General features: G+C 43.8%; 1 protein-coding gene across 3 annotated transcripts in view; it reads right to left on the bottom strand.

The window, feature by feature from the left end:
• The window catches only part of PPM1H (protein phosphatase, Mg2+/Mn2+ dependent 1H), a 152,077-nt gene that overhangs the window by 7,189 nt on the left and 131,665 nt on the right, over positions 1-13,223 (bottom strand). The window contains exons 9-10 of one of the 3 annotated variants that reach the window (XM_055807872.1): positions 8,535-8,686; positions 113-2,369 (exon numbers count right to left, since the gene is read on the bottom strand). In XM_055807872.1, coding sequence (XP_055663847.1) covers positions 2,222-2,369; positions 8,535-8,686 — 300 coding nt within the window. In that variant the 3' untranslated portion in view covers positions 113-2,221. Of the gene's footprint in view, positions 1-112; positions 2,370-4,357; positions 4,815-8,534; positions 8,687-13,223 lie in introns of those variants that run through there. The other 2 variants (XM_055807873.1, XM_055807874.1) reach the window with 2 other exon arrangements.

Below are 13,223 nucleotides of genomic sequence, written 5' to 3'. Positions count from 1 at the left end.
TCAGACAACTCCACTGAATTGCCAGCATTAGTTTCTTTGCAAAAGAGGATATGAATTGCTAGAGGACTACGCAACTGCATTTGCGAAGAGACAACAGGAGTTACACAAAGCATGAAAAGCATGTTTACAAGTTTATTAGGCCAAAAAAAGAAGTGCAAGAGAAGATCTCTTGCTTAAACTTTAAAACATATGAGGGGCCATGGAAAAATATCCTAGACACCAAGCCTCTCTCTTCACCAGAAAAAGAGGTAAAGGGGGGAAAAAAAAAAGGAAAGAATAGATAAACCATGACAACACCCAATCAGATATGCCACTGATTTATGCTGAAGCTCTAGAATATAAAACATCCATGTTCTGCACAGCTTTATCACATGCAGGCACTGGGAATGCATGGACTGTTTTCAGGCTAAAATCATGCAGTTAGCTGCATGTTTGAGCCATTTCACACTCTGCATTGCCTGCTCTCAACCTGAAACTCCTACTGGCTCTAGAGATTTAGAGAAAGGGTAGTTTAAATCCACCAAGACTGTTGGATATGTACTTCCAGACGCAATCAAATAAAGCATCTGGGCAGCTACACTGCACACGCGCTGCGTGGTGTTTACATAGCACACTATAAATTACAAAACTGGCAAGCTCTAGGCCATGCCTGTTCAGGACAAAGTCTGCAAAGGGCACAGCATCCTCCTCCTCCTTTGAAAAGGACACAACATTTGTGAGCTGCCCAGTCAGTGCCTTACAATTATGTCGGCTCCTTTGGCTGTCTTTTGGCTATCCGAGAAGTACAGACCAGATGAGCAGCTCCAAAAGAATGTGGTCTGGGGGCAAATTAGGTTGAACTTGGCTCCCCAGCCAATATACCTGCCTGTATTTTGTTTTTTCCTTCAGCTCCCACCAACGAAGTAAGAGAGCTGACTGCTTGAAGAGTAGGCAGCCAGGTTAAGCTCAGATTTGCTCACTTGTTTCCCTCTAGGACTATTGCTTTCACTTTGATAATGTTTTACTCAGATTTTCTTCACTTAAATTTATTCATCACTGCTCAGAAAAAAGCTGCTGAAGCTAGCCAAGGGCTTCTATATATCACAGTGATCTTTTGATCCTTGACTACAGTCCTCAATACCAAGAGGACAGAAAGTTACAAGCTGTCACGTTCTGATCACCAGGTCAAGCAGACAGAGGTATACTGAATAATAAGTGAGGCAGGAAGGAGTGAAACTTCTTTTAAATAGATCACTATCTGTGTAACCAAATCGTTAATGAGAACAATACCACCGCTTCAAGTAGGAATCCAACTAAAAATACACTCAGGAGCGCAAATAAATTTACTGAACCCCAACTGATGCAAAAGCTGTATGGTCAGGGATCTTTTTCAACAGGATAAAGCAGGCAGAACCGTTCCATGAATGCAAATCTCTGATCCCAAAGAAACCACATCGCATAAAAGTGACTTTGCATGCTCTGTATAATCATGGCATACACACAACATGGAATCTTGACAAATAACTCCTCACACCAGAATAAACCTTGCCACACAGGACTATGGCCTATTCCTCCTGGACAATTTTGCAGGCGGCTGTTTTAGCTGCAGTAAACAAGCATAGTCACACTGAAAACAATTTCAGTTTTCCTACTAAAATACAGCAGTATAGTTACTGAAGAAGAGACAGGAGAGGAAAATGGGGGTTTGAAGGGTTACACAAGTTTGAAATTGTCTATAGGTAAGTCATGAATGCAACTTTTTGAAAGAAGAAAAATCTTGAGTCTCATATATGTATATATAGGTATTTTTATATAAGATGTGACCCAAGTCACTTTCTGAATATTTGGGGGTAGATTTCAGGAGCCTCCTTGGCTTCTGATACCCACTTCTACGTTCACAACTGAAATGGCTCTTCCAAGCTACATGGTAAACTGAGAAACAAAATTAATTCCCCACCTGGAGGGATTACAGAATCTATAATATGCTAGCAGCATTTAAATCCCATTCTTGTTAAGCACCAAAACCATTTCTATAGGGAAATTGTAATCTTAAGGGTTATCTTTAATCATATACAGTATATGTGCAGAGCCCTACCTTTCGGGCAGAAAAATACCCCTCCAGCATTAGTTTGGAATAATTACATCAATTGGAAGTGTCCTGGTCAGATTACCAAAAACATACTGTCTCTTATAGGCCCTTCCCCAGAAGATCCCCAGCCTATAACCACTCTTGATGCTACTTTCATGACTGTTTGTTCCCGTGTATTAAAGGGATAACGTAGACAGAGATGTCATCTCCAGAGCCCAGCCTGTCATTGGATATTCGCCAGCCCCGGTCCTTCAGCACTCCCCTGGCTCGCATCACCAGGTCCTGCGCTGCCAGCGTGTACCTGTGGAAAAGGCAGAATACAGCCAGGGAGTGCTCATCTTTGTGAGGTAAGTGGGTTTTCACAGCCTGCCAGATGTACTACTGTGAGCTACTAGGACAAGCCTCCCAATGTTTTAGAAGCAGGCAGGAGAAACACAAACCATGGCACACTCACAAAGCAAGCCCTTCCCATTCAGTGATGGCTCCTGCATTGGAATCTAAAGGCATTTGTCAGGCACCAATCGATCAAAAAGTCACTGGTCATTTTGGGTGCCTGGCTCCACCAGTTTTCAGAAAAATATTAAACACACTTGCTGTAACAAATTGGCTTTCTACAAGCAGTCTGAAAAGCTGAGGACCCCAAATAACACTACTTGCTGTTGAAAACTACACTTTTATTCACTGACACATCTGAAGGTAAACATTGCTTGGCTATTTCAGAGACAAACTACAACAAAGTAATTTGAAAACAAGTAATAGAGCACTAAAAGTAAAATCCAAATTACACTTTTAACCAAGTAGACTAATTTCTCTGTTTTCCTTGACCGTGGGAATGATTGTAAAATCTCTTTTGTTCTGAAACCGGAAACGGAAATTTAAGAGTTAATACAGCCAAATTAACAGAGTCCCACAGTTCTTTCACATTTATGAATTAAATGAAAACAATTTCATAATATTTATTCAATGAGAACTGCATCAATGTAAGTTGTCAAGTGCTTCAGTTAGTGAAATACCAGCTTTTACATTGTTTCACAACTCCCAGCCCATGCTGGGCTGAGTGGCACTGGATTTATAGGAGTTCTTTTCTGTCCTGAAAAAAACAACAGATGCTGCTTGGGTGCAGAAGGGTTTCAGAGTCCAAAAGGTGGTGCATAGGCACTGCTCCATCATGTGCTCCCTTATCGTTTTATCTGCTATTACTAGATAAACACATCTGTGTACTCACTTAGAAGTTTCCTCTGAAAGAAACCTCATTATGGGCCAACAGCTATCGTCACAGGTTTCTTCTTCAGCAGTGCAACACCTGGCTGAGATGTTTTGAATTTGGTTGGGTGGAGGCAAACTTTCTATGATTTAATAATTAATCAAATAGACTGACAAGAAAAAAACCCAACCCAGTTCAATATTGCGTCTGCCTGTGTTTTATTTAAAGTGTATCAACCTCCAAGATGATGCAGGGCTCTACAAAGACAAACACACAAGCTACCAGAAGCAAAGTGCACCTCTGCAGTTTGCAGAAACAAGGAAGGACAAGAAGGGTTTGCGTTTCAAGACCCCCTGTTCTAGGAGGATCCTTGGCCAGAAATGATCTGCCCAGATCCCATATGAGGAACAGAAAAGAACAGTATCTCCATTGATCAGAAGTGGGGGTGGGGAGGGAAGCATATTGAGTATCCAGGACTGATGTAACCCCAGAAGTTTTCACGACAGAATGCATTATTAAATGGTAATTTCTATCAGTAGAGACTTTATTCACTCTCTGAGGACAAAAGAAGGAAAAAAAAACCCAAACACATTATGTTCTGTTTCTACAATTTTTGTTCCTTAAACTCAAATGATTTCTCTGAACCAGGAACAGATTTATTTGCTCTAAAGGAAAGACTCCTTCAATCTAAATGAACGAATATTTGACTACCAAATAGTTTGATGGGTTAAATCCAGGTAGCGTTGTACAGAAGCAAGGCACCCCCTGTGCTACTAATGACAGAGTCACAAAATTTCCAGCCCTCGCTAGTTCTGACAGTAGATATACTTTTAGACAGAAGGGCACAAGGCACGAACTCTAACACACACTTGCACACACATGTGCACACCGTCCACATATTCTAAGTCTGTACCAGCAACCTCGAGCTGTAACATCAGGATGTAACAAGCAGCACTGCCTGTACGGTCCTAACACAACGTGAAATTGTATTTTCTATGGGGAAAAACCCAAACATACATACTTGCACTCCCTGGTTCCCAAATCCCCAAATCAGATGCAGGGCTAAGGAACAAAAGGACTCCACGTGGCAAGCAAGAAACTGGAATATTTATTCACAGCATGTCTGATGCTGAGTGAATTTTGGCTAGAACATCTTTTCCAAGGATTTCTCAGCTATTGTCAGAATCTAAGAGAAGAAAACACCCATTATTCTGCGAGAAAACTTTGCCTTCCTCCTTTTTCTAATTAGCAAGGGCTCCCCACATCTAAAGAATACAAAGGAATGAGTATTGCTCTTGGTTGTGTAAAGCTTTGGCTGTTTTATGTTTGGAGAGGGCAAGATAAAAAAAAAAAAAGAATTTTAATAAGCCAGAAATTCTCTCATAGACTGTGAAATACACAAGAAAACCAGCACATGGAAGCAAAGGAAAATGAACAGGTGAAGGCAGCAGCAAGGTAACATATTCCTTTCCTTGTGTAGAGCTGAATCGAAGTGATGCTGTTCAACTTGGCACTAGAGGAGATAGGGTGAGTCTCTTGTACCTGGAAATGAATAGCAGCAGCAGTCCATTACCGAATGTTTTATTCTCCAGCGCTGTGAACTTGGGATTCAGCTGTCGAGACAGCATTAGAGAACTGCTGAAGTAGTTTTAAAGTATCCACTTCCTCCTAATGAACAGCCTTGCTGGAATACAACTTTTGTGTTTTAAGAATAAATATATATGGGTCTTTTTCTTCTGCTGAAGCTTTCAGTATTGATCAGTGAAAGCACTGCAGGAGAAATGGTGACAGTGGGGGAAACGTGCTGCTGTCTGCGCTGCTTCTTATCTTCTCACACCCAGCAGAGGTGGAACAACTCCCCAGCATCCTCATAAATCTCTAGCTAGTGTGAGAGTGAGAGGGAACAAGAAAGGACAGGAGGGAGGACGAGAAATAAAAGATTCCCAAGGCCAACGGGTAAGCCTGCATAAGTGCAGCTGAAGGAAATGGGCAAGAGTCAAGCTTCTCTATCTTCATAGCTCTTCAGAGAGGTGATGTATGGAAAGTAGCAGTGTGTTGCTACCACCTGTTCATCATTCAGGGTCCCCTTCATGCTCTTGTCTGCCACAGGACCCATAAGAAATAAGCTAGCTAAGAAATCCAGCTCCACCCCAGCTTCTTCACTCCATCGTAACCCTCACAGAGGAACTGTTCTCTAATCAAGTCTGTGCCCATCACCCACTGCCCAAATCCCCTGAGGCTGTGTCTGCATGGCTGGGTGAAGACAGACCTGAGGACTTTGCTCTCCCTATGCCTGGAGATGCCCAGGCACACACTACGTTTGACAGGGTTCAAAGATGTTTTTCTGTGGGTAACAAACACTCACAGTTCTGACAGTAAATACCAGCAGGAGAGAGTCCCAAGAGCATTGTTGAAGGCTATAAGCTCTTACCCATCAGGCTATAAAATGACTTCTAAAAATGGGAGGGATACTGCTCCTACAAAGAGCTGATTACATAACAGATAAGCACTGTGCAGCTCTAAAATCTTCCTCCCTAGCTTTTTTTTTTTTTAAATATGCTGCTGTCAGGGAGTAAGTAGGTTACTGGGTCAGGTGGAGCCAAGGTCTACTCCACAGGTAGGTTCTCCTGAAGACCACAGCATTACCAAACACAGGGGGCAAGTCTCTTACATTCTGACAAGTTTTCTACATCCCTAGAGATTTTACATTTCCAGCTGATCACCTCACCGCAGACTATGTCACTACACCCATCACGGAACGTGACATTTTCTGGGATAACATTTTCTTTAAACATAACACTGATAATACGGCAAACAGTTCTCCTGTCACTGACTAGTGAGAGGAATGAACGCAGCTCCACAGTCTGAGCTGCTATGCTATTGTAAATTCATTAGTTATACCTCATTTGGAGCACTGTGAAGTAATTACGTAAAACCTCTCACACAGTACTTTAAATCCTTTAAATATTCTTTACAACCAGGCACCAAGAGCAACTCCACAAAGGCAATTTTCATAAATATCACTGTAAACTGTATGAGGGACTGCTCTAATTACCTTTTGCAAGCTGGCATGAGAAACGTCTTGCCACCACTATTTGTAAGCCTCTAAATGACCTGGCACAAAGTTACTTAGAAGAACAAATTAATTTTCCATTCAGATGTCCATTCATAGACCAGTAGGTCAAACACCAATAAATGTGTTTGTTCTAACTCATAATACAACAGGCCCAATTCTGAAGCATGTTGTACTCACAGTGGCACAAACAGGGACTAATCCCCCCCAGTTAGTGGGGTTAAACCAGGACAAACAATCAAAACGAAATACAGAAAATATCTTTTTTTTCCTTTAGTGTCTCTGATTTCTGTGAGTGTTTTAATAATGGATGAAAAATTGCTCATTTTACAAGTCAAAAAATATTGAACAAAGAATTCCCATTCCTACCACAGCAAAAGTGGTGGCCATCACCAGCTTTGGAAAGATCAAAAGGAACAAGAGGGACGCAGTATGTCCAGACTTGTATTTACAACAGGACCAGCAGAGACAGTAGGAAGTGCCAACCTTTCTCAATTACCAGATGAGAATGGAGGCAGAGCAGGGCTGAGATATTACGTTTACCAGATGCCTTTGCAAGAGGAGACTCAGAAGCTCCCTAGCACCTCTGAACAGTGCTAGGGAATAACCACAAGTAGATTGGCTGTGTCATCTCCTACCTTAAATTAACGGCATATCTGCATAGCACAGTGCCAAGCGCCCTGGAAGTGCCCTTTGCTAATCCTGCCTGATCTCCTCCAAGAGAGAGGGCAGAGACACTTTCATGTCTTGCTGAAGTAGAGACAGTCCTGGATGTCACTCATAGCACATCTCCTCTTCGGAGCACTGTGGGGAAGGTCCAAATACTGCAGCTGCAGCTTCATGCTAATCATCCATTCTCCCGACGACTGAGTGCTTGCAACAAAACCTGTTTTTGCATTCCATGTTTGTGTCAAGGCCAAAAAAATACTGCTCACGAGTTACTTTGGAGCTGCTCTCACTTAAAAAACCCCAGTGGCTGTTAGGGTGTCCATACCTAGTTATTTTCCTTGTTTGCTGATGGAGCAAGCAAGGGCTGACCCTGTGGAGATGACCAGTTAGAATTATGAGAAACACCAAGCATTTTGAGATGGGTTTCCTCAAGCCCTCAAGAGTTGTCACATGTAAGCAACTGTAACTTGAGCTCTCAGACCGTTCCATGTGTTTTCACTTGGGCCGCTGAGATATCCCAGAGCTTATTTCTGAGGTTCCGCTTTCCACAGGCCAACTGGGGATGTATAAAAACTCTTTTCCCTGCTCTCAGCCCAGGATGAGGGCAGAAGACAGCGATGGCCAGGCCTGAATTCAGAAGCAACACACACTTCCCTTCTTGAACAGTCCCTACAGAAGGATAAAGCACTTTCCACTTTCATAGTCCTCCCTTTTACAAGTGAGTGATTTCTGATCCACAATGTGATGTTCTAATTCATGATGACACTGAACTCTGCAGCAGACAGACTGATGGACTCACTCAAGGCAGGCAGTGCACTAGCTAGTTGTCTGGGAACTTCTTTGTTTGCTTGATGGTATGTTTTAAACACACAAATTGATCAGTAGGAGGTAATAAAGACAAAGAAATTAAGAGGATGAGGTAGGTTAAAATTGTGAAATGAGACAAAATCCAACTTAAAGAAATAGTAAGACTTCTCATCTATTTCCAACTATTTTGTCACCATACCTGTCCTGCAGCTTGTAGCACTGAGCATCCCCTACTGAAGGTGGGTTTAAAGGTTGCAGGATGACCAGGAATAAGTTGGAACCACACTGTGTAGTATTTACACGTACATACACAGTGAGAGAGAGATATTGACGATGTCCTAGTGAGAAACAATCTTTAGTGTTAAGGGACTACCTAGAGGACAGTTAAGTGAAAACCTGTGACTGATGGAGACAGAGACCTGTCACTACGTTCTTCTAAGCTCAGCCTCCTACAGTTTCCACAGGACCTCATACAGCAAACAAAATGGATCCCATGCCAAGATGCCGTGATCCCACAACCATTGCTTTGAAAGCAGGCAATTCTGAGTTACAATAGATTCCCACACCCCCACACTTGCTGTAGAAGCTCCATCCAACTTGTAAAAGTGTCTTCTTGCAGGTGTTGCATATTTACTGAACATTATTCTACAAAACTACATTACCAGAAAGCACTTTTCTGCAGAGAAGCTAGAAAATCACGGATAAGCACAAACCTGTGGGGATCATCGGGGTCACAGTTTGGTAGAAAGTTGGTGACAGCTTCTGCCACTTCTTCATTTAACAGCACATCCCAGAGTCCATCAGTAGCTAGGATCAGAACATCATCTGGCCCATGCTCGTATTGCAGGAGGTCATAGACTCTCACCTAAAACAAAAGAACCCCGAAACACTCATAAAGGAGGAAACCATCAGACCTGTTTGTGAAACATTGCTGAGTTTGGCTGTGAGTTAGCAGGTTCAGCCAGGGCACTGAAATACCTCTCCTGCAGCACTGCTGGGGTCTGTCTCCAACTTAGCCCTTGAGACCGCAACCCTTCGTGCCCCAGCTCAGCACAGCTCAAGTGCTGACCCCAGCTGGGAGGGATGCAAGCACTCCCAAGCCAGGCTGTAGAGCACCGTGCCGCCTGCTGCCAACAGCGCTTGAAGCCTCCCCTGCCTGGCAGCTTGGTTTCAGCATGTGAGGCTCTTCCCTATCGTTGGCAGGACTAGTCATATGGAAGCTGAATAATTTATTTGATTAATTTTTGATATTTCCTAATAAAATATTCACAAATAATTGTTTTCACTATTTGCCCAGATCCATTTAACTCTGCCAGATAAATTGCATGTTTGGAAATGCCTGTGTGGCAGAAGACATCACATTTACTTTTCCAGATCAGAGGCAGCTGCTGCACTCAAGAATTACACCTGAGTAAGTGAGCAGTTCCACAAAACAGAGAAAAACTGTTTACCTGCTCAGTTACGCCTATCTGTACGAAGTTCCATAGGTAGAGACCGATTCAAGGTCTGCACAAAAGTGAACTTCCAAGCTTATCCACACTATCAAAATGCCCACTGGCTTCACCTCATCAGTCTGCAGCCACAGTCAGGCTGACCACTGCTGCTGGCACCTCTGTGACACCCTGCCTTTAAAACAACTGTCACTGTCCCCTCTCTGACAAGGCTAGAGAAAGCCAGGAGCGGAGGGGGGAGACATGGTGGGTACTGGGGGGCCATCAGCTGTGCTAGAATGAGTAAAGGCCATGGCAGGTGTTTTAAAACGAGCCTTTAGTTTGGCGTAACTCTCCTTCCAGCACATGCTGTACTCCAGCTGACAAACCGCCTGCAATTCCCAGGTTGCGATGGGGAGCCGTTACAGAGCACTCACGGAGCACTTTAATTACCAGAGCAACAACCACAGTTTGAAAGAAGCGTGACAACCTTGGCAATGCAGACAGGAGGGAACGATCATCTGTACTGAAGTTTGGAAGCGGTGCACCTCATCACACACCCTGCTCCAGCCTCGGGCTACACTAACAGCAGTGGCAATCGGGAAATTTGTCAGGACAAGCACTTGGCATAACTAGAAAATATGAGCTGTTTTATTCTCCCTCGTGGTTCATTCTCCCCTTAGGAGCCATGGAGCAGGCAATGCACATAAAATGCCTGGACCTTTTAATGTAATTATGATTTTATGGGACTGCAACCAGTACCAGAGGAAAAAAAAAAATCACCTAGACTTGACTGCTAATCCTTACTTGTTCGCCTTTCATTCAAAAGCACAAGAAGGTCATTTGTAAAATGTAACCTTCACTTCATTATCTAAGGTAGCAGCTGAATAAGGACTTTGGAGAGGATTAAAGTCAAGAGAAGATACTCTGTTCATTACAGCATATCTCCTTATTCAGACTGAGTGGGAGTAGTGTTATAGAAAAGATACCTACATGCAGCACAGCTCTCAAGTCTATTGCACAGAAACCAGTAGCTGTCATAGTCCCCATCTCCCAAAATCTAGTTCAGCCACTAATAGTCCATGGTTTCAACTCAGAAATCACTGGGGTGTGGAGGGTAAGTTGGCCGATGCAGCCATCAATAAGCAGCACACGTTCTGGTCAGATCTCTCAGGTACAGGCAAGTATTCGAGAGCATCAGGGTTAACGCTCAAGGATGCACTCAGCAGCAACCCCCTTGTAGGAATAACCAAGCTTTGAATGTCAGTGCTAGGAAATACACGTCTACCATGCCTCTCCCACCTAGGCAAAGTACACATTATACCACAAGAGCCTTTTTTGCAGAGTTGGTGGGGGAGAAGGCAGGAAACCAAGACCACGCATCACTGATTTGAATCCTCCTGAAATGAACACTCTTGTCTGACTGGGAAGCAGCACTGGGGCAGATAAGAAACTTGCCAAGGCTACCTACAGCCAATCCACAGGTCAAAAAGCTAAAGCAACACCAAGAGCAGATCATTTTACCAATAATTTGTTTAGTTTTTGGGAAAAAGAAAAAAAATGCAATCACTGGTTTCATGGGCAATCTGGGAACAAGGTAGGTAGTTCCTAAAAGCAAAAGCTTTGTCACCTGAGCACCTCCAGAAAGGGGTGGCACTGAGAAGGAACTAGATGTCAGAAGAGGTGCAGAGAAGGGCAGTGGAGTGAGCAATAAGGGATGACAGGCTGGTACCCAGGCTAAGGAAAAGAGAGCACCACGTTTACAGGAGGCAAGCTTTGGGCAACTTCAGGTAAGATTCTTGTACACAAGGACCAGCTGGACATGCAACAAAATGTTCACTGAAATGCAGCTTTGCCTTCCAGTTACCACAGCAGGAACACATTAGCATAGCCACATCCATATAACACTTAATTTTTTTCTCAAGCTCGCTCTTTCTTTCTTCCTTTATTTTTTTCTTTCTTCCTTTCCTCAGATTTCTAAAATACAGCTGCACTCACTATGTTGCTGACAAAAATGGGTTAATTTAGAGTTGGTCCAGTCTATCATACGTTCAGGTTATGCTCACAGACCACCTTGCCCAGGTGCAGAAACAAGCCAGCTCCTAACCCTTCGCTTTTTTGCTAGTGGCTTTGTTCTAGTTCTTACTTGGGTAAATGATGGTCTCTTGGAGTAGCAACACATACCTTCAGCTGGACGTGGAGGAGTGTGACAGCAGAGCTCCTGGAGGCACACAGGTTGGGCAACATCACCAAGGCATGTGTAATGGATGCTCAGAACAGCAGGGCTCACTGAACATCCAATCCACACACACACACACATTGTGCAACACCCCACAGCTTACTCCACACATGCTGTTCAGAAAAGGTGAGGGAGTGTGATATACCAGAGTTTTGGAAAAGATGAGGAGCAATCCAGGGAGTTACCCAACACCAAGCAAACCCGCAGCCCTGTAAATCTAATGTGACCAAAAGCAGCTCATTGACTCCAATGGAAATTAAATTACCCTTCTGGTTTTTAATTCCGGAGCCAACCTCTCCAATGACTGCATCCTTCCTGTAGCTGTACTTCACGAAACTAAACAACAGTGAGGTTTAAGCAATGTGATACAAGTTTGCACAAAGCTGCACACACTGCAAAACAGTATTGCAGAGCCCAGCTAGTGCAGATGATGGTTGGCTAGATACTGGCTGGCAGTGCAGAGGTCTCCTTAACTGGTGCTGCACCCTTGACACATTTCCTAGCAATTCCACCCCGGATCGTCAATCTTTCCCTCGTGACTCGTTGCTTCTGCAGCCAGATGTCAAACCTGATAGTGCCCCACAGAACTTGTGACCCCTGCCCCAAATGCCCTGGGCTACCTGTGCTCTGTCCTCTGCCTCCTGTGCTGTCCCGAGAGCCCTGTCAGCAGCTCTCCCCAGCCCACCAGCCCCTTCTTTACTGCCCTAGCAAACTTTCTCACTCTTTAACATCTCTCTGTAGCACCAGGGCAGCCTTCAATGGAGCCCAGTTTGGTCACCATACTTCTACCAACCACTGATGTCTGTCCTGATGTAGAAGAGCTGACCTGTTAACTAGCTAAACTTGGCTTTAGTAACCAGAAAATGTGAAGAGTCAACTGCAAGGCAGGAGCACCAGGACCTTGGTAGCACAGGCATCCATGACAAAAAACATTGGGTTACACTATATTTTATCCTGACTGGTACTTGCAAATCTCTGCTGATAGGTAACAGTGGATGCACACGGCTAGAGCCCATCTTTTTGAACACATGTTATGCAGTTTGTCACGTAACTCTTTTCTTCAACCTAGACACTTGTTTCTCACATTTCTCACCTACATGCAGTCAAGAGTGCTGAGAAAAATATGCTCTGGGCAAGCAACGAACTGGTGGGCTGGTTTTATATTTATATTTCAAAGGGATCTACCCACTGGACAAAACCTATGTTGAGCTGCCGAAAAAGAACCACAGCAGCTCTGCGAAGGCGCTGCAGCTTGTCTGCCAGTTTTGTTTTTAAGAGCCAACCAACATGAGTCCCTGCAGCTCGAAAACTGTCCACAACAGTGACACGCGAGCCTGCAGCCACCTGAGGTGCTCCTCAGCAGCCAGCCCCAGGGGAATTCGACCCAAAACAACAGCCTGCATTCACTCGCTGCACTATTGATCAACTCTGCTACTCCAATAAATTAAGCCCTTTCTTAATTGTATCGTCCCTTTTTATGCGCAGTGTTATCCAGTGCAGCTTTGCTGGCAAATGACAAGATCTTTCAATACCACCCTCCAAGTAATTTATATGTAAATAATAAAAAGCGGGTCCCAACACTGCTCCCTGCAGCACTCACCAATTAATCTCCTTTTAGCTTTTTACTGCCACCCTTTGTTTTCTGCCCTTTAGCCAATTTCCAGTAGACTGTGCCAACTTTCCACTTAGTCTGTAGCTTCATATCTTTTATATTAATAACCTGTGATGCAGAA

Source organism: Falco peregrinus, chromosome 6, assembly GCF_023634155.1.
Source record: "Falco peregrinus isolate bFalPer1 chromosome 6, bFalPer1.pri, whole genome shotgun sequence".
In the NCBI taxonomy this organism is placed as follows: domain Eukaryota; kingdom Metazoa; phylum Chordata; class Aves; order Falconiformes; family Falconidae; genus Falco; species Falco peregrinus.
Note: the sequence above shows the minus strand (reverse complement) of the source record. Positions and strands in the feature narration are given on the sequence as shown.